At 53.0% G+C, this 21,651-nt stretch overlaps 1 protein-coding gene across 2 annotated transcripts in view; it reads right to left on the bottom strand.

The window, feature by feature from the left end:
• The window catches only part of CENPE (centromere protein E), a 1,911,253-nt gene that overhangs the window by 104,831 nt on the left and 1,784,771 nt on the right, over positions 1 to 21,651 (bottom strand). For both annotated transcript variants that reach the window (XM_085641421.1, XM_085641422.1), the window contains one exon: positions 19,498 to 19,660. In XM_085641421.1, the coding sequence (XP_085497547.1) occupies positions 19,498 to 19,660 (163 nt within the window). The remainder of the gene's footprint in view (positions 1 to 19,497; positions 19,661 to 21,651) is intronic.

Genomic DNA, 21,651 nt, shown 5'->3' with positions numbered 1-21,651 from the left:
AGCTTTGAGGGTGTCCAGCTCAGTCTTCATGCGCCCCATCTCCTCATCCGTGTGAGTGCCGAAGAGGGAGTTGCCAGAGAACGGGAGGTTTAAAATCCGTTGCTGTGCGTCTGGCTTGAGCCCTGTCAGCCGCAACCAGGACGACCTCCTGGCGCACACGCCGTGTGTGTAAGAGTGGGCTGAGATTAGCGCACCATCCGCCGCTGTGCTAATCGACTGATTAGCCACCAGAGCCCCTTCAGTAACAATCTCCTCAAAGTCCTTTTGGTCCTCCTTGGGGAGCTTGGACTTGAACCGCTCCATCGAGTCCCAGAGCGCCCTGTCGTATCTGCCCAGAAGCGCCGCCGCGCTGGAGATTTTGAGGGACGCCGCCGCGGAAAAGCAGGCCCTGCGTCCCCATGAGTCCTGGGTTCTGCTCTCCTTATCTGGAGGGACGGAAGAGGAGGCCGACGCCGTCTGACCCTTTCTTGCAGCTGCCACTATGACGGAGTCCGCAGGCGGGTCCATCTTCACAAAGAAGGGGTCAGAGGTAGCTGGCTTGTATTTTTTTAGGATACGAGCCGGAACCGGTTTGACGGTCGCCGGGGTGAGAAAGGTGTCCATGACTGGTTCCATGATTCCTGGGACCAAAGGCAGCAGTGGACGAGAGGCAGACTTCTGGTGAAGTGTTTCAAAAATCACCGACGTGGTGACTTGGGGGACTGACATCTCAATCCCCAGCTTCTGTGCTCCCCGCTGCAACACTTCCTGGTAGGTGTTGATGTCGTCTATGGGCGAGACCCTGGACACTGGGCTGCCCGATAGCGTGGGTGAATAGTCCCTGATGGAGGGCCTGGAGGACGAGGAAGAGGACGATGACGGAGTCCTCCGCTTCCGGCGATGATCACGAGCCCGTGACCCAGATGAACGCCCCTCCCGTCTGGGGGAGCGCGATCTGCGTCGCCTGTCGTCCGGCGACCTCTGCCGTGCTGGCCTGGGAGGACTAGCTCTGTCCACCGCCGCCACCAGCCGCTGCAGCGGAGAATCATGCACTGGACTGACGTATTCCCGCAGCCTCCTTGTAGCCCCTGAGTCCTGCCAATGATGTGCTGGCAGCAGCCATCTGGGCGACAGATTAATTGTCCCCTGAGTCTGAGGAGAAGACCTACGGGGTTGGCCTGCAGGTTCTCGTGGAATTGCCGGTCGTGGAGATGCCCCTGAGTGAGAAGAGGAATGGCGCGACGCCGACTGTCACCAGGACCACCGACCTGTCCGAGGCCTGTCTCGACGTTGAGCGCGGTCTTGACGTCGATCCGTGGCGACGTCTCCTTTCTCGCCGGGACTCTTATCTCGACGTCGAACGACGCCTCGATGTGGACCGGCGGCGATGTTCAGTGGGCGAAGAATGCCGCCTCGACGTCGAACGGCGATGTGAAGCCGACGACGGAGGCCCTCTCTCCCTCGACGCCAAACGCCGCGGGGACGCCGGCGGAGATGCTGCCACTCTCGACGTCGACGCGGATGCCAACATCGATGCCGAACGCCGCTTGGATGACGCCGGCGGAGGGTCCTGCTGTCACGACGTCGAACGCCGATGGAGCCTCGACGACGGAGGGGATCGCGCCCTCGATGACGGAGGGGTGACACTCCTCGACGCCGGTCGTCGCCTGGTTGACGAAGGCGGAGGGTCCATGCTCCTCGACGCCGATCGACGTCGAGATGTCGACGGCGGAGGTTCCCTGCTCCTTGACGCCGATCGTCGCTGGACTGGCGACGGCGGAGGTTCTCTGCTCCTCGACGCCGATCGTCGCCTGGTTGACAACGGCGGAGGTTCCCTGCTCATCGACGCCGATCGTCGCCTGGCTGACGACGGCGGAGGGGTGGTGTCTCTCGACGCCGAACGTCGCCGGGTTGACGACGGCGGAGAGGCTCTAGATCTCGACGCCGATCGTCGCCGAGTTGACGATGGCGGTCTGGACTTAGACGTCGACGATGTACCTGCTCTCAACGGCGAGCCCGCTGTCGAAAGTCTCTTTTTGGAAACACGACCTACCGGAACATCTTTTCTCAGCGCCGAGCCCGACGCTGAGGCGGAAGGACGAGAGGACTTGCTTCTAGATGAATCTCTAGGCCTCTTGGAGCCCTTCCTCACCGGAGATCGGCCTCTGGATGGTTGTGCCAGGCCATAAACGCGAATTCGCTCTCTGTCCTTCAAAGTTCTTTTGGACAGGCTCTGGCAGTGAGTACATGTCTTGGAATCATGATCCTCCGGTAGACACAGGATACAGACCCTATGAGAGTCAGTCCTGGCCTTCTTGCCACAAGCAGGGCAAGGATCGAAAAGAGAAGGCATTTTAAGTTGGAAAAAATGCCCAAAAGTGCCTAAAAAAGGCAGCCTCTTACTGACTTAGATGTCAAACGTCGAAGTAAGGGAAAAAACAGTTGAAAAACAGACAATATTTTCTGAAAATTCAGAAAAAAGTGGAGCTCTGTTGCCAGGATCCTTCCAGAAGGAGCCGGAAAGAACAACTGACCTAACTGCCACCCCTGAGGCATGATGGGAAGGTGGGGGTCAGGTGTGCCTTAAAGGCACGGTGTCAGTTTTTTGCTATGCAGCTATGAGTTAGCTTTTCAGTCTTTTTAGACTGGGTATTTGCAATGCAGCCTGGGAGCTTCCTATGCTTTCAGTGTTTTCTAAGAATTTCTGCTGTTTTCTAAGCATTAAAACAGTTTCCAAACAAGTTATAATGTTGTTTCTCATGTTTATAATGCTATTTTCTTATGTGTAGTGGAAATTACTTACAGCATGGTTCAGCTCTAGGGTTTATGGGCTGCAATTGCTTGTGTATACATATAGGTATATATGTATGGATATATATATATGTGGGGCACATATAATATACTGGTTCCGGGATCCCGCACATAGGCGGGAATATTCTAATGCTTATGACTATTGATGAGGATCCCCTGGAAGAGAACTCGTACATCTGACAGAGACAGCTAGCCGCAGATTCCTTAACTTAGAATAGATACCACAGCCATAACCCCAGGGGGAGGTGGGTCTGCGATAGAACAACAGAAAGTGCCCAAAGCACTGTGCCGCCAACAAAACGGACCATGGGGAAGGTCGTGGCGGAACAGCCAGAGAGAAACCCAAGTGGCTCGAAAGAGCAAAAGACGAGACCTCCTGAACTGACAGAATTGCGCGACACCATACCCGTAAGAGATTGCGATGTAGAAACAGCACTAGCCCTATTCTAGAACAGAAGAGAGGGAGCCCAGAACGACGGAGGGAGAAGGACTACTCCCCACTCAATGGTGCATTCAAGGGACAGCGAGGAATGATAGCGAATTTCACGAAGAAATATAACCAGAGCCCACCAGGCCAGCCCACGCAAAGGAGGCCAGAAAGGCCACAGCCATGAAGCGAAGAGCAGAGGTAGGATCTGAGCAACCTGTAGAAGAGCAGGCAGGAACAATGACACGCCAAGTGCACACCTAGTCACCAAAAAGTGTGACAGGGACAGATAGTAGCACTCTGTAGCTGCACAGAGCAGACAGCCCCTGCAAAAGCGAAAATGTGCATGGAACCGCCCAACCAAGGAGGTTGAAGGTCGAGGTGAGAACTCACCCACGAATATAAAGAAGCAGGGTGCAGCACCTGGGACAACCTGCAGCGGAGGAGCTGTCCCGCAGGCACAGGAGACATAGTAGAAAAGACACATTCGAAGGGAGTGGCCGCAGAGGCACAGAGAGTGCCACTAGGACCCGTGAATAGGAACACGCATAACTGTTGAGAAGAACCTCAAATATCCAAACCACTTCCTTCGACTGTGAGGGGAAATCTACCCCATACAGAAGAGTGGGACTATATAGTATACGCCAAGAAGCAGCATTGTGAAGCGGGTGGACCGTCCCAGGGAGTGGAACGCAAGGAACACTGGGTGCCGAAGATGCAGGGAAAGACACCAAAGCGCAGTTAGAGGTGCTAGAAAAGACACTGCTGCGCAGAACTAGGGCAATCTTGAGTACAATCAGTGACGTGCTGTGAGAAAGTGGCTCTGTATATACTGTTCCCAAATAGGTACAGTGTGTACAGAGTCCACAATCCCCAGAGGTTTGGCAGAGGCTAAAGTTAGATATAACCTTACTCTCTAAAGTGGTAGCTTGGTCGAGCAGTAAGGCAGTATCAGAGGACAGTGTAAAGCATTTGTTGCACACACTCAGTCGGCAAATGGTCTCACACACTCAATAACTGAACTCTAGGCCAATGGTTTATATATAAAAAAAATATATGCTTGTTTTATTTTAGAACCAACAATAGGTATCAAAATATACTTTCTCTGAATGAGATGCTTTAGATAAATACTTTTGCAATATGCAATTGGCTTTTGTAGAAAGTTACAGGTTGTTGCAATAGGCAACACAATTTCAAATAGAATAATGCATTGAGTTCAAAGGAAGTTTTAAGTTATTTACAATAGATTACTTTCAGGATTACTTTTGTAATTCCAGGACTGGATCCTAGATTCAGTCCTGGGTCAGTTCTTAGGAACAAGTGACAAAAGTCGACTTAGTTACTTTTATGATTTTTAGACAATATTTTGCTATTTTAAAAGTTGACACTTAGAAAATATTTCATAGAAAACAGTCAATGATTCCCTATGGAAGAAAATTCAAGTTGCAGGTATAGTATGTTCTCGTTACTTTTGTAATCCAGTACTGGGTACATAGACTCAGTACTGGGACCTCTATCTAAAACAGGTAAGTAATTACGTTTTCACAGTTTGTACGATTTCTAAAGAATATTTGAAGTTTGCAAATGGAAGAAAATTGGGTTACTGGTAAGTACGGTTGTGGATATTTTTCAGGGTCAGTGCTGGGTACCAAGATCCAGCACTGGGAGCTCACCTAATAGCAGGTGAGAATTTTCGTTTTCGGCTGATTTTTGGTGAATATTTTAAGTTTTGAAAACTCCACCAAGAAATTTCAGAAGAAACCAGTCAATGTTACCCTATGGAGAAAACTGAGTTATCGGCTTTCAGGTAAGTACTCGACTGGCAAAGTTAAGGTTCTGGGCACAGACTCAGGGGTCTACCACGGTCAGGTAGGTACAGTTGTTACACTCTCAGCGGCACAGGGGCAGCCGGGTGCAGAGTGAGTTAGGCCCAATGTTATCCTATGGGAGGCAGGGGGGCCTTGGTTGGTGACTGCTGACTAGCAGGCCACGCGGCTGTGGGAGCTGGGCTCCTGGTCACTTGCACAGGGCAAATGGGGAAGTAGATAGGTGCAAAGGTTACACTGCCAGGGCCACTCGGGCGGCTGGGTGCAGGGTGCTTTTGAGCCTTCGGGCGCTCAATTGATTTCAATGGGAAAGCTCTGGTTTAGAAAAAGACTGCAAGCTCGGGGACGAAGATTCTTTAAGTGCCACCACCACTTCGAGAGGTAAGGTGGGTAGTTGGAGGATAGGTAGGTACCCAGGAGTTGGGCACAGGGGGCCGCAGGGCGCCGGGATGCCTTTTGGTGTCGGGAAATCTTACTCTCTGTTGATCGCGGTTGGGGGGGTACCTGGTTCTGAGGCTGCAGGCGTCGTCAGAAGCGTTGAGGGAAGTCCTTGGGTGCCGGACTCGGGGTCACAGTCGCCGTGGGGTCGTCCTTGTGGTCTTTGTTCACTCCGGCACAGGCCAGGCTTGGCGGGTGCAGAGTGTGCAGGGTTCGCGGTTCCGGGCTGATGCCAGGGATTAGATGCTGAGTTTGAGCAGAGCCTCTGCTCATGGGAGTCTCAGGTGCTTAGAGCCAAAAGGTAGCCAGGTCCTTCGGGGTTTGTGAGGTTGCTGACCACAAGAGATGCCGGATTGTAGCAGGAGCAGGTTCGAGGGTCGACAGGCCGGTAGGGCTGGAGCCAAAGCAGTTGGTGTCTTCCTCTTCTTAGCAGCTGCAGGGCAGGTCTTCTTTCTTCTTGCTCTTCTTTGTATTTTGGAATCTGGGGAAGGAAGGTTCAGGGTGCCCCTAAATACTAGATTTAGGGGCTTTACAGGTAGGTGAAGGGCAGGGACCAATGGGTCCCTGTCCTGGGGTGGGTACACCCCCTATCCTGCCTCTCTCCTGTGGTAGGGGGGCAGTAGCCTAGTCCTGATTGGGTAGGGCCTCCCATCTTCAAGATGGCGAGCGTCCGGAGATGTGCTTCACCTCGCCTCCCCCACCTGAGGGGTGGGGTTGGCAGGCTGGCACATCCCCTGGCCAGGTTTCCCGCCAGAGTGGGGGCTGCCAGTGGCCTTGGGAAGCTCACAGCGGCGGCATGCCTTTGAAGCTTCCCCCTGCCCATCCTGGGGGAGATCTAGCACCTCGCCCAGGATGTGCATTGTTGCAGACCCAGGGGAGCAGGGGCTCTTCTACCCAGGGGTCCAGCAACATGTCTGCTGTGTGGCAGCCTAGGCAGCCTCCCAGGCCAGACGTGGATTGTAGGTTAGGTTTCAGGGGGCATCTCTAAGATGCCTTCTGGGGTGCTTGGTACATTAAATCCCACACTGGCATCAGTGTGGGTTTAATGTGCTGAGAAGTTTGATACCAAACTTCTCAGTCTTCAGTGATGCAATTATGGTGCTGTGGAGTTCGTGTTTGACGAGCTCTCAGCACCATATACTCTTAAATGGCAGCACTGCACTTGCAGAGCCCAGGAATGGACCTGGGTACTGTAGGGGCACAGGGCTCATGCTCACACCACTGGCATAGGGCACCCAGCTAGAGGGGTGGCTGATGTATGCCAGGGCAGTGTAGGTGGTGGGCATGGCACACAGGGATGTGTGCCATGTTGACTCTTTGTTTTGTCTTGTACCCAGACACTCAGCCTGCAAGGGCAGTGTGTGTGTGTGTGTGTGTGTGTGTGTGTTAGGGTACAGGGCCTCTAAGGGTGGCACAATGAGTGCTGCAGCCCTTAGAGGCCTTCCCTGGTCACAAGGCCCTGGGTACCCATTTACCAGGGGCTGACATGTGGCCAGGGTTTGCCAATTTGGGTTTTAGGTTTTTAGGGAAGGAACATAGGCCTTGGGCACCTGATTGGCAGGAGTCCAGGGCACACTCAGTCAAAGTACATTCAGCAATTCAGCAAAAAGTGGGGGCATACCATTCAAGAAAGATGGCACTTTCTCACACGTGCTCCATGAAACACGGAGACGTAGGACCAGACTTCGCAGCAGCGAAGAGAGGTGAAGAAAAAAGGCGGGGGGGGGGGGGGGGGGGGTGTTAGCTAGCTACGACCACGCAACTACGGATGCCACAGGAGGAACCCACCTAGAGCACCCGTGGCAGGAGGTTGCCGCATTTTGAAGCGTGTTGTAATACGTGTCAAGGAGATAGCGGCAAAGGTACAACACTGAACACCGTGCAACGTTAAGACAATGAACTGAGGATGTGACCAATGCCCAAAACACGGAAGCCTCATTGACGAATGAGGGTCCTGATGGGGCTCCAGAGGAGGCAGGGAGTCCGCCGGGGCCACAAATTCCAAGGGTGGAAGAGGCAGGGATAGACCCAGCGTTGCTGGGTGTTGAGGCGACGCCGAACTTCCCATGGAAACCTCCGGAGAGGAGTCAATAGTTCTGCGGAGGGGCAGCGCCTGGGCGACGTCGTGTGGCGCCGACCCTGCTCCTTCCGGCGCCGACCCGGCCCGTCCCGTCCGGCTCAGACTTGACCTCAACCACGACGAGTTCCGCTTCCGAAGAAGAAGGGGACTGCGCCGGAGCAGGGGAGGCAAGCTTACAATGCCGGATCCGCACCGACTGAACCGCAACCCCAACAGCCTCTGACTTCAAAGGAAGGAATGGAGTTGGAGCCGGGGACGCAAGTCTACGGCGCCGTAGCGGCACCGACCCTGCCTCGACCACAACCGGATTTGAGCGCGAAGTACGGGATGGTGCTAGACATATACCAGAGCAGGGGAGGCAAGGCCCCGGCGCCGAATCAGCGCCTCTCCGGCCTCCGGAGCCGGGGAGGTAAGGCCTCGGCACCGATCCGGCGTCAGCCTCCGAGAAGGCAGCCGCCTTTCTGGAAGGCCGAGGTGGGCTCGGGGAACCAGCAACCACCTGCGATGCCACAAGGAGCCCCACTGGGCTATGTGGCGTGGCAGGAGGCTATGGGTCGAACAGGGGGACCCCACCGGGCCTCGACCTAAAGACGCCATATCTCCATCATCCCTAGAGGCAAGGGGCACAGTTGGTGCCGGGGGCGAACACGCCGGCGCGTCGGTCGGAGACCCCGCACGTAGCGACGCCCCAGGGAGAGGAGGGGACCCAAAGGAGATGCGCAGGGCCGCTGCGTAGACCTGCATTTGAGCCCGAGTCGCCCCCATGCCAGGATAAGGAAGGGGCAACTCCCGGGGGCAAACGTCCGGTGGATTCCGGGAACCAGTGCCCTCGACAACAGAAGGAAGTGAGGTTGAGGACCTCGGCGACATGCGCCGTGACTTACCCGAGCGAGGCGAACGACGCACCTGGGAACCAGAGACCGGCCGCAGCCGCACATGGAACCCACTGCCAGAGGGGCCTGCCACAGATGAGGAGGCCGAGACGACTCCGACCGGGGCAGATGAGCATAAGCAGCTTCATCCTGTGCTCACGCTGGGATTTCGGCTTGAGGTGTTGACAGGCGTCGCAGTCCGACGAGTCGTGGTGTTTGCCTAGACACCACATACAGATAAGGTGTGGGTCCGTCGCGGACATTTGCCGCGAACAGGAGGTACAAGTTTTAAAGCCCGAAGGCATCGCACACTGTTCCAGATGCGAAGCGTCAGAAAAGGGCCCGAAAGCAGGCCAGAGGAACCACTTACTCCGGATCCGCGTTGTACGCAGAAAAGAAGGAAACTGACGTCAGCGCGCCGGGAGGGACTTATATGACCTCGCTGACGTCACGTTCATGTGACGCCGTCCCCCGGCGGGCAGAGGTGCTGCTGCAAAAAGTTTTCCGGATCCAGTCCGACGCCTGGGGATATTCTAAGTTAAATAATCTGCGGCTAGATGTCTATCAGATAAAAGGAATCAACTGCCGCTGCTCAATCTCCACGCAAAGAGGTGGAGGCTGGACAGGTTCGGGTGGAGGACTGTCCCCTGCTACTGCGACAGAAGATCCTCCCGAAGAGGCAGTCGGATCAGGGGATCGATGGTCATACTGAGTAGCTCGGGATACCATACTCTTCGAGCACAGTCCGGAGCCACAAGGTCGCATCTGATCTTCTTCAGCACTCTGGGCAGAAGTGGTATAGGAGGAAAGGCGTACAACAGACCGCAACTCCACTCGCGACGGAAAGCGTCGCCTAGCGAGTGCCGCCTTGGATATTCCAACGTGCAGAACTGCTGACATTGCGCGTTCTCTTCGGTGGCGAATCAATCTAACCAAGGCTCTCCCCACTGTTGAAAGAGATCTTGCGCCACGTCCGAGTGAAGACGCCATTCGTGATCCATCATGCACCTGCGGCTGAGTTTGTCCGCCCTGGCGTTCAGTGAACCTGTCAGGTTTTGAACCGCCAGGGAAGTGCCCTGCTGTTCCAGCCATGTCCAGAGGCGCAGAGCCTCCTGATATAGTTTCCACAACCCCACCCCGCCCTGTTTGTTGCAGTACCACATGGCGGTGGTGTTGTCCGTGAACACCTGCACCACTGTACCACATTCCCTTTGACAGAGGGAAGAAATGCCTTCTGTGCAAGTCGGATCGCCCGAAGCTCCAGAAGGTTGATATGGAGCTCGGACTCCGCCGGAGACCAGAGGTCTTTGATCTCCGCCCCTCCCATATGGCCCCCCCATCCCAGGAGGGACGCGTCTGTCACCATGGTGTGCTCCAGTTGGGGAAGGGAGAGGGATCTGCCCTGGACCCAAAGTCGGTTCATGAGCCACCACTGCAACTGCTGTGCAGTGCCCTCCGAGATCTGGACGTAATCGGACAGGTTCCCCTGATGCTGTGCCCACTGGAACTTCAGATCCCACTGCAGAGCCCGCATATGCCATCTGGCATGTCACCAGCAGGATGCAGGAGGCCATGAGGCTCAGCAGCCTCAGGGTCATCCTGACCGAAACCCAGGATAGAGGCCGACAGATCGGAATTATAGCCTGAATATCCTCGACTCGCCATTCGGGAGGATAGGCCCGAAACTGCATCGTGTCCAGAACCGCTCCGATGAAGAGGAAGAGGGAATCAGGTGTGACTTCGGCACATTGATGGAGAACTCCAGCAAATGCAGGAGTTTGGCCGTACTCTGGAGGTGGGAAACGACTGCCTGGAGCGAGCCCGCTTTCACCAGCCAGTAGTCGTCGAGATAGGGGAAGACTGGAACCCCTGATCTGCGCAGATGAGCTGCGACCACCGCCATCACTTTCTTGAACACCTGAGGGGCGCTGGTTAGGACAAAGGAAAGCACGGTAAACTGAAAATGCTCGTGGACTACTGGCCGGCAGGACGGGAATGTGGAAATATGCGTTCTGCAAATCCGACGCTACCATCCAGTCTCCAGGGTCGAGAGCAGACAAGACCTGAGCCAGAGTTAGCATCTTGAACTTCTCCTTCCGTAGGAAGCGATTGACGTCCCTGAGGTCAAAGATAGGACGCAGGCCTGTGTCCTTCTTGGGCACCAGAAGGTAGTGGGAATGACAACCACGTCCTACTTCTGGCGCAGGAACTCACCCGATGGCCCCCTTGGCCAAGAGGGCCGTGACTTCCTGTTGAAAAAGTGCCAAGTGATCCCCCGACATGCAGTGGTACTTGGGTGGCAAAGCTGGAGGGGTAGTCTCGAAAGGGAGGAAGTAGCCCCTCCGGACTATGTCTAAAACCCACCTGTCCGGAGTGATGGTGCCCCAGTGGGGGGGGGGGGGGGGGGGGTGATGGCAAATCCTGCCACCCACTGGCGTTTGATGGGCCTGAAAGACTGACTAGGAAGGTTTTGGGGCTGTAGTGGCCAGGGTGGAATTGGACTGACCCGCCCCCTGGTGCCCTGAACCACCTTTGCGGTTCCCACGTCTGCAGCCGCGCTGAGACTGTTGCTGCTGCGGCCTGTGGCTCTGCAGCAAACGTGCTGGGGGGCCCTTTCTGTGGCCACGAAAGGAAAGAAAGGCAGAAGATGGAGGAGGGAGAGTGGCCGACAGGCCCAAGGACCTGGCCTTAGCCTGTGAGTCCTTAACGCTCCAACACACTATCTGCCTTGTTGTCAAAAAGACGAATGCCATCAAAGGGCATGTCCATCAGGGAATTCTGGACATCCCCCGAGAAGGCAGTAGTCCTCAACCAGACGTGGCGGCGGAGCGCCACCGTCGTGGAAATCGTTCTGCCCAGCGAGTCGGCGGTGTCAAGGCCACATCGTATTCTGAACTTGGCTGCATCACTCCCCTCAGCAATAGCCTTCGAGAGCACTGTTCTCGCCTCCTCTGGACACTGAGGCAGCACTTGCGCTACCGTATCCCACACAGAGTGGGAGTAACGGCCTAAGAAGCATGCAGTGTTCAGAGACCGGAGCCCTGAACTGGCGGAAGAAAAAATCTTCTTCCCAAATTGTTCCAGTCTCTTGGATTCCCTATCCGGGGGTGCAGTAGAGAATGCGCTCTGGGGCTTTGAGGCTTGGGCAACCAAGCTCTCAGGGGTGGGGTGTTCGGAGAGGAAAATGGGCTCTCCCATTGGCGGCGGGCAATGTTACTATCCACAGGAGCCCCTGTGTTGGGCCTGGATCAGGTGCCCAAAAGAACGTCAGAAAGAGCCTCATTGAAAGGCAGCAGTGGCTCCGCAGAGGTAGCCTCCGGCTGAATCACTTCTGTCAGGAGGTTAGTCCTGACGGCCATGGTAGGGAGTTGGAGGTTGAGGGCCTCCGCCGCCCTACGCAACACCAATGCATAACTTACGCCCTCCTCTGTAGCCACGGTAGGCGGAGTGAGCATGCCATGGTCAGGAGAGGTGTCAAGACCATTGGCATCCCCCAGATCCTCTACTCAGTCCGGCTCATACTTACACTGAGGTGTGAGAGGGTCCTCGGACCCCTCCCAGTCCTCCCCAGGCAGAAATACAGGTCGAAAATAAGGAGGCTGGACATAGGGGTAGAAAGGCCCAATCTGCGTTGGAATCGGTATCGAGCGATGCCGTCCCGGCTCCGTGTCCATGTCGGGGCTGAAACCAGCGGCGACGTTGTCGTCCAGTGCTACGGGCGACGTCAGAGGTGGTGCCGGTGGGGTCGACGTCGGTTGAGGTGTAACGAGGTCAACCAGCGTCGACTGGGATCCAGGCCTGGATCCTTGGGGGCCCTGCGGTGCCAGGGCTGACATCGATGCCGGAGCCGCCAACAGTGAAGAGCGAGGACCCCCAGTCGGGCCCGAAGGCGTGCCGACGGGGCCCGACGGCCCAAAGGGCGGGCCATGGCTGCCAGAAATATTCTGGAGTCGCCGACGGACCCGAGAAGGGCGGGTAAGCACCACCCGCACCCTCAGCCGCGTCGTGAAGTCGTCGAGGGATGACGCTTTTTCAACTTCGTGTGCTTCGCCTTACCTGATCCCGAGTGCGAAGACTTTGATCCAGAAGAATGATGGTGATGGCTCCGCGACTGGTCCCTCGACCTCCCACGGGAACGGGAACTTGAGCGGCGCAGAGCCGACTGCTGGACTTCCAGCAACTTTCGTGTTAGATCTGGCACCTTGGCGTGAGTCTCCCTTCCACTTTTTGTCACTGTGCCTCATGTGTTTTGCTGGTGTTAGCTGCTCAGAGCACTGTGCCACTGCCAACCAGTGACACAGTGCAAGTGCTCCCTATTGTAAAATGTATATGTTGGTTGTATTCCATGATTGGCTTATTTGGTTTACTGTCAGACCCTAGTAAAGTGCACCAGGAGTGCCCAGGGCTTGTAAATACAAATGCTGCTGGTGGGCTTGCAGCACTGGTTGTGCCACCCACAGAAGCGGCCTAGTAAGATGTGTCTAAGGTCTGCCATTGCAGAACCTGCGTGCAGTCTGGTACTGTCATGCTGACTGGGCAAGTGCACCCACTTCCCAGTCCCTAAACCTTCCCTTAACTTCATAATAGTCACCCCTATGGTAGGCCCAAGGGCAGGGTGCATTGTAAGCATAAGGTAGGACAAGCCCTGATGTGTGTGGCATGTCCCAATAGTGAATTACAGCCATTTTCGTTTTTTTACTATTGCAAGGCTACCTGTTCCCATGGGCCAGAATGGGCTGTTAGAATGGTTACATGCTACGATCCTAACAGACCCAGGGAACATGGTAGAAATTCGAGTTTAGTATGCCTGAACTCAGGATAATAAAATACATCTTTTAGTAAAGTTTATTTTAATATTCTGTGTTTGCAAATACCACTTTTAGAAAGTTGGTATTTGCTTGCCTAACCATTTCAGCCCGCCTCTGCTATGATGTATGTGAGAAGTTGGCCTGGTATATGATGCTCACTAGTTAAAGTGATCACCTTGTACCATGCCAAGCAACCCTTATGGTGTGGTTGTAAGTCAACCTTTTCGGACTAGCTGCCCTAGTGGTAGCGGAGGCTAAGCAGTCTTTGAGGCTAAACTCGTGAAGCGTGTTAAGCCAGCTGTTTTACCAAATGCAACCCCCTTTTATACCAATGAAAGGACACCACACAGATATATATTCAAAATATATATGTATTTATTTCTCAAAGTAACCCCTAGTCTCTTTATGAGCACAGGAGCACAAATCGTCAAACAAGATTACAGTAGAATACACAGAAGTTGCACTTTATATGGATAGGCCCTGGTGGCCGCTCAAACCATATACTAAAATAGTGGTATAAGTACCACGAACAGAAAAGGGAAAAGGCCTAGGGCCTCTAGAATCGCTGGGCCTACAAGGAGCTAACTTCAGTTAGTGACCAGGAGGTCCACGGGTGGCGTGTGCAGAGCAAATAGTCACACGCGTGCTCCCATAGGTTTCAATGGGTGCGTAAAAAGTACAAAGTTACTGCAAAAAGGATCTTCCGGATGGACTAGGAACTCAAGATTTGGAACACAGGCACTAGAGATGTAATACTACACTTGGGCACAGGTGTGCCAGCTTTACCTCACCCACAGGAAGCGGGTGCATAGGCCTCGAAGTGCGTCGGGTTTCTTCTATCTGTTCCGTGGAGCCTGAAGATAAAGATGCTGCAGGCGGTCGGTCCGGGAGAGATGCAGTGGATCCAAGAGTGGATCGGAGATGTTGAAGACCTGTAAGCAGAGGGGACAGTGTTCACAGTCACTAGCCAGTGACCAGCGTGGCACCAGGTGGGTACCAGGCAATGTCGGGTGCAAACAGGAAGAAAGGTGTAGCTTGTCTCTGCAGCCACGTGGTCCCTGGAGGTTGACGACATCCAGGAGTCGGTTCACGAGCTGTCCCACGCAGGCTCTCGCTGTCGGCGGTGTCGGCGACTTGATCGAAGCAAACAAGCCTTGGCAAAAGCAATTGTTGTAGGAGATGAAATAAGCTGATGGTTCTGACCAGCAAGGTCAGAAGGACTGCTCCTTTGGAGGGGAGCAAGGGCCAGTCTGGAGCAACCAGACCAGCGGTGTATTTCGTAAAGTTCGTCGCCAAGATGGCTACTAGCCAGCGGGCCAGCAACCGGTTAGGCGCGTCGAGTGGCAAAATGCAGAAGGGCCCCACGCAGATCGTGGAGATGCTGGAGGGCTCACCTTTGGTGCAGATGCTGCTCGAGGGTTGGGCTTCTCAGATCCCAAAGCACAACTTGGAGGGAGCCTCGGTTGTTGCACTTGTCAGCTTGTCGTGGTCGTTTCAAGATGGCTGGCTCCACGTGTCTCGGTGCCTCCACGGGTCTCCTCTTTTCAGGGACTGTGGATCGGGCGGTGAGAGGTCTGGAGGTCCAGGTCTTGTCAGTCTCTGGGCTCGGGCTCCGGCGGGAGGCGGCGGCAAAGCAGACGTTGATTCGCTGGATGGTGCTTGCGTTAGCAAGGTGGTCACTCCCTGACCACAGGGGAGATTTCCTTCAGTCTTCTGTGCAGCAGAATGTCGAAGTTCCCGTCTTCTTCTTAGTTTCAAGTTGATTCCAGGATGTCTGAAGTCTTAGGACACAGCTCCTACCTTTAAGCGGATTCTAGGGGCCGGACTACCTGCTAGGTCCCTCCCTATGGGTGGGACCAGGAAGGGGGGTGGTTACACCCCCAATCCTTTGTCCAGCTCGCCCCAGGCCCGGGACTGGTGTGCCCCAGGACCGGTTTGAACTGGCATATGCACCGAGGCTCCTTGTGAGCCACAGGCATGTCTGGTTTCTTTCAAGCCCTACCTGACCAATACACAAAATCCTGTCTGGGGTGGTGCATGCACCTCCCCAGGCAGGAAACCCTTTGTCCACACCTCCCAAGCTGGAAGGACTCCCAGCAGCAGGAGGGCAGACTTGTGTCTGTGGTGGCAGCGTCCATTTTGTGGAGCTGAGGCTATGTCTGATTTTACCCGGGTTTCAGGTACTGTACATGTCGTGTCCCTCTAGAAGGGTGGAATGCTAACCCCGTCGCCAGAATTGGCGAGGGGTTAGTATTCCAATTCGTATGACACCTTACTCGACATGTTTTGATAAAGCCAAACCAAAGTTAGCATTTAACCGCGAGGTTCATAATGCACTTAAGAGTATATGGTATGACGATATCTGGAAACAGTAGAAGGAAGTTGTTCCGACCACTGCAGACAGGCTCAGCTCATGCCAGAGCACCATCTCACATGGAACCAAGCACTCTGCCTTCAGGATTGTTAAGGCCTGCCATAGGAGTGACTTATAGGTTACCAGGTGTCCCATTTAAGGTTAGGTATAGGTATACTACACCTAAGTAAGAGGTGATTACACCAACTTACCCCAGCTGAGTGATCAGCCAGTTGTGTCAAATTGTTAGGCCAAGCCTGGGGTGGCATAATACATGCTTCAGCCCCTGGCAGGCCTTGGGTACACCAATGCCCTGGGTACCTAGTGTACACTGGTACAGGGGCTGACAGGGTGATCCACTTCCAATTGGTTATGCACCTAGGGTGCATAGTTTTAATTTAGTAGAGAGAACAGCAGGCTGGGGGTCTGATTGGCAGGCCCACAGCCTCAATATGTCAAAAAACCAGTGAAGCAAAAAGCAAAAATTTGGGGTGCCCATAGGATAGCAGACCCTACTCTCCTACAATGTGTATCTGCCTGTCTGGTTTGTGTGAGTGACCGGGCTGGGGAAACCCAGAGGGGTAGGGCTAGGTAGCCTGGTGGTGAATAGAGAGATTGACATCCAGATGGGTGGGAGGAGTGCACCTGGACTCTGAATAGGGCTGTGCTCTGCCACCACAATGCTGGCTCTACCTCCTGTGGAGCGGCTGATGTCTCTGCCCTGCACCCTGAATAGAAAGGCAGAGTCATGTCAACAAAGTGCTCAAGAACTGGTTTGGACTGGGCAAAGGCCCCTCTACCCCAGAGGAACAAAGGAATTAGGGGTATAAGTATTGGGACCCTGCTCCCAAGAAATTAGATCCTGCTCGACAAGAAGAACCTCTGCCTGAGGAGAAGGAACCGGGAAAGCTGTAAGGAGGAGTACTGTCCCTGACCTGGAGGATTGGCCTGCAGTGGTTGCCTTGCTGCTGAAGGAGAGGAGAAAGACTACAAAGACTTTATTTCAACTTGTGCTTAAACAGATCTCCAAGGGCTTGGAATAGAGCTTGCCTCCTGCTAAAGTCTCAGGAACAACAGACTTCACCCCCCAGCTCCCCAAAGTCCTTTAGAAGTGCCTGCTGCTGTTGTTGGACCTTCTGAGGGACTGCGTGTCGCAAGAAGCTGGAAGCGCGACTCAAGCAGGAGAAGCGTGCCGCCGTCGGAGCTGCTGTCGTCGCATCTCGTAAAAAGTGTGTCGCCGCAGCAGCATCGCATCGAGCGGAAGCGTCTCGCATCATTCCGGAAGTGTCTCGCAACGCCGAAGAAGCGTGTCGCCATCGCAGCCATCGTAGCTGACGCATCGCACCGCATCAAGAGAGGAGTCTCGCATCGAGGAAGAAGCGTGTCGCTATCGCAGCCATCGTAGCTGTCGCATTGCACCGCATCAAGAAAAGCGAATCGCATCCACGGAGAAGCGTGCCGCCGTCGGAGCTGCTGTCGTCGCATCGCGTAAAGGTGTGTCGCCACTGCAACATCGCATCGAGCGGAAGCGTCTCGCATACATAGGAGAAGAGTGCCGCTGCCAAGGCCGCTGTTGTCGCATCGCGTAAAGGGTGACGCCGCTGCAGCTGACACGTCGAGTCTTCTCGTAACATCGGAGAAGCGTAACTCATCTGGAAGATCTTCACGTCTTTATTTCTTGCACCAAAAACTTCATCGCATCAGCATCGTTGCAACACTTTCGTTGCCCTGCGTGTCGCATCTAAGGTACATTGACTTAAAGTGTCGCATTTAAGAACTTAAGAGAACTAAGCAAACTTCTACCATCTAAAGTAACAGTATTGTGTATTTTTGTAGTTTAATGGTCTTGTGGTAACTCTATATAAAGAATCCTTATTTTTAATATAAAACCTGTGTGGTGTCCATTTGTAGTGTTGTCACTTGGTTACTGTATGTGTTCACAAATGCTTAACCTATCACGCTCTGAGATAAGCCTTGTCTGCTCGCGCCAAGCTACCTAGAGGGTGAGCAGGGGTTATTTTAGGAGTGTAACCCCTTACCCTGACTAGAGGAAAGGTTCCCTGCTTGTCACAAGTACCTACCTGTGCCAACCAGAGAACCCGGATTCTAACATTTCGGGACCGCTCCCGCAAAGTTTTCGTCACCAGGCCAAGCAGTCGGGGCACGACTTGGGGTCATGGTCGTGCCCCAGGCAGAGACACACGCGGTGCTGGTCCGTCACCGCCATAATTAGATGACAGTCCCCGCAAGACTTCAAAGCAGGCATCCCTACGACACCACGAGTCAATCAACTCGAAAAAACAGAGACCAAAAGCCTCAAAAGACAGTAAAAAAATGACTTGGGGTACTACTCTCTCCGGATCTACGCTTGCTGGTGCGGAAAAAGAAAGAATGGACATCAGCGCACCAGGGCGGCGTCTAAGTATCTGCTACAACATCATCTCGGCGACCACGATGCCAACGACGGACGCGGAGCCGCATGACGCCACCTTCCGACACGCAGGGGTACTGCTGACGAAAACTTTCCGGTTCCAGTCTGACACCTGGGGGTAATTCTAAGGTAAGGAATATATCACTACATGTTTCTTTCAGATTGGGGACATGGCCCTCGCACACAGGGTAGAATTTGACAAGAAAACCTCAAAACTTTGAGGAGAAGCAGTCTTAGAGATGACAGGGGAGCTCGGGTCCACATCTGTAGGCGTGGAAAGAGAGGAACTGATAGCGTGCATAGGTGGTGCCTAGAATAGGCTTACACAAGTCACATCCTGCGCAGACAAAGTCGGTGTGGCGCTGCAAGTGCCACTTCCCGGCATGCAGGTACTACTTCAAAGTTTTTCCCGATTTAGACTGATGCCTGAGGATTTTGTAGTTAGAAGTCTCTACCAGAACTCAGCTTACTTGCATTGTCCATCAAGCCCTTTTACCACAGCCTTTACACCTTCTTGTTACCTTTCTTCCCTCCCTTTATCTTCCCCTGCTGCCTTCCATTCCTTTCTACTGCTTCCCATTCAAATTTTTTCTCTGCGGTCTTCTGTTTTTGCTTTCCTCCTGCACATCCTTCTCTATATGTCACCCCACCTATTAATTTCTCTAGAAAATCTTTGTGTTCTTTGGTCATTTTTTGCAGGATGGTTCATGCCCCAAGTATGGGAGCAGTCTGGCTGATACACTTGCAGCCACAATCTTTCTTCATGTATCTGTTAGGAATGAACAATAATGAAAGGTTGTAAAAGTCACAGAGTAAAAGTCACAAAGCTGCTGCAATCTTAGCGTCTGCTGCTAGACCTGAAGCCCCTCAAGTTGTTTGCCGTTTCATGATGCACAAGAAACAAGCATTGGCATGGCCAATAGGTCTCGCCTTTGGGACCTTATAAGTGTTTAGCCATGCAGCAGTTGCATAACTAAATACTTAAAAGGTCCCAAAAGCGAGACCTATTGGCTATGCCAAGCGGCCGCGAAAGTGATCGCGATCAAACATCAAAGCGGCCGTGGGGCAGCGAAAGTGAAAGTAATCGCGACCAAGCGCGGTGCGCGCCCGCGCACTGTAGCTCTAGGCTGGCCTGGTAGCACTTTTTGGAGCCCTCTCAATAAGTCTCGCCAGACCAGCGCATGCGCTGGGTCAGGCGAGACCTAAAAAATATCAAAGGTGACAAATAGTCCCTATTCTAACTTGAGAAGAACATGGGGTCAGGGGGGACTCCATATCCACAATACTTCTGGTCTCTATGCTCATGATCAAGCGTGTTTAAGGGCCTCTGTTGAAACTTGGTGATGCGCAATAACACTTTTAAATATAAAAATGTGCACATAGCATGAAAGCTGTATTCATAGATGTGGCCCTTGCAGGAAATCTCACTAAAACAGCGTAATCATGCATTTTAGTCTTACAAATTGCTTTACCTTAAAAGACGTTCGTATTTCTTTTTCTGTTGAACCAACTCTCTCTCCAAATTGGCCTTTTCTTGTTTCATGATAAGCACAGCTGTACTCTGCACAATGCCACTTCCACCTCCACAAGTGAGAATTACACTGGAAGGCTCTGAAGTTTGCTTTTCTACAACAACTAAAAACAGGAAAAAAAAGCCTTTTAATGTGCAGCTCAAATCACCACTTTAGTGATAAAAATATGCAACTGGCATGTGCCGTGGACCACCGTAGTTAAGACCATACACACAAAGTTCTAGGTGATACATATGAAAGATTGTGCAACAAAACTCACCATTTGATTTTCAGTTTCACAAACTGAACACCTCACATCATGAAATAAATATATTTGGTGTACCTGTTCAATTGCAGAATAGAATGCATATTTCCCCCCAAAAATTCCAAATTAATACTGAAGCATTGAATAAAATTATTATTCACTGAAGTACTTGGTTTTTGTTTTTCTTCATAAGCCAAAATGAAGTAGGAGATGATGGACTGAAGCCAAACAGTGCTTATAAGCACAAGTTACTTACTTATGTAACGATATATCTGTAAGAGACATTAGTTAGTGATAGATTCCTTACCTTAGAATATCCTCAGCGTCAGACTGGATCTGGAAAGTTTTTCATCAGCATTACCCCTGCCCGTCGGTAGGCGTTGTCGTGTGGCTCCACGTACGTCGCTGGCGTCGTAGCCACCGGCGGTGACGTAGTCGGAGCTACTTAGACACACCAACGCGCGCTGACGTCAGTTCTATACACGACTTTTTCGCGCCAGGAACGCAGAGCCATGCCAGAGACCGACTACTGGTGCAATAGAACTAGGGCCCTGAAAGGGATGACCTGAACCCTAGAGAACAGTTCGCAGAACGGGGAGGATGGGCGGGCGGTAAGGAATCTATCACTAACTAAAGTCTCTTACAGATATATCGTTACACAAGTAAGCAACTTGTGCATCTGAAAGAGACACGTTAGTGATAGATTCCTTACCTTAGAAAACATACCCAAGCAATACCAACCCCAGTGGTGGGTCTGCGAAGTGAGATTACACCAGAAAGTCACGGAGAACCGAACGGCCAAAGAAGCAGTCTCTCCGGACTGGACTGTCAAGGCAATAGTACTTAGTGAAAGTATGCAGTGAGGCCCACGTGGCTGCCTGACAAATGTCCTGCAGAGGGACACCGCATCCCAATGCAGTAGCAGCTGCCGTCACACAGGTAGAATGTGCGCGCAGCTTTACCGGAGGTTCCTGTATGAGAGTAGGATCTGCCTCTTATGGTTACCCCCACTTTTTGCTGGTGTTTCACTGTTTTTCGACTTTAGTCTGTCTGGGGCCCTGCTATTCAGGACCCCAGCCTAACTGCTTCCTCTCTAAAATGATTGCATGTACTTTAGGTACACTCCAGATTGGATTCTGGGTACCCTTGTGAGTCCCTAGTATATGGTATACTATGTACCCAGGGCATAGGTACCCCAAAGGCCTACCAGGGGCTGAAGCATGTATTGTGCCTCCCCTGGAAAGCCCTCCAAAATGACACCACAGTTCTGCTACTGCAGCCTGGGTAAGGTGGTGCATGCACCCCTTACTGAGGTATAGGTTCACTATACCTCACCTATCACTGCACATAGTAACCTATCAGTCACCCCTATGGCAGGCCTTATCAATCCTAAAGGCAGGGTGCTTGGTTATATGTGAGACAGTGCTCAGGCATGAGCTGAGCCCCTCTGCAGCCTTCGGAATCTCTTCTCCGGGGCTGTCAGTGGTGCAGCCTGACCATATACTCTTAAGTGCATTATATCTAAAATGGTTAATGCTAACTGTGGACTGACTGCACGGAAAGATGTCGTGTTTGGTGTCAAACACCTTGGAATCATACCCCCCACATCAGTTCTTGATGTGAGGATATGATCCCGCCCTTCTAGAGGAAGCGACATGGTAGTACTGGTATACCCGGTAGAAATCTAATAGAGCCCTGGCATCACAAAATGGATGCTGCAGCCACAGACACGGGTGTGGCCTCCTGCTGCTTACCGAAACTCCGGCAGAAGAGGCCTGGACAATAGGTTTCCTGTCACAGGGAGGTATAACCACCTCCTAGACATGCTTATGTGTATTGGGGCTGGGTGG

The sequence above is a fragment of the Triturus cristatus genome, chromosome 2_2 (genome assembly GCF_964204655.1).
Source record: "Triturus cristatus chromosome 2_2, aTriCri1.1, whole genome shotgun sequence".
NCBI lineage: Eukaryota > Metazoa > Chordata > Amphibia > Caudata > Salamandridae > Triturus > Triturus cristatus.
This window is presented reverse-complemented; position numbering and strand designations above follow the sequence as displayed.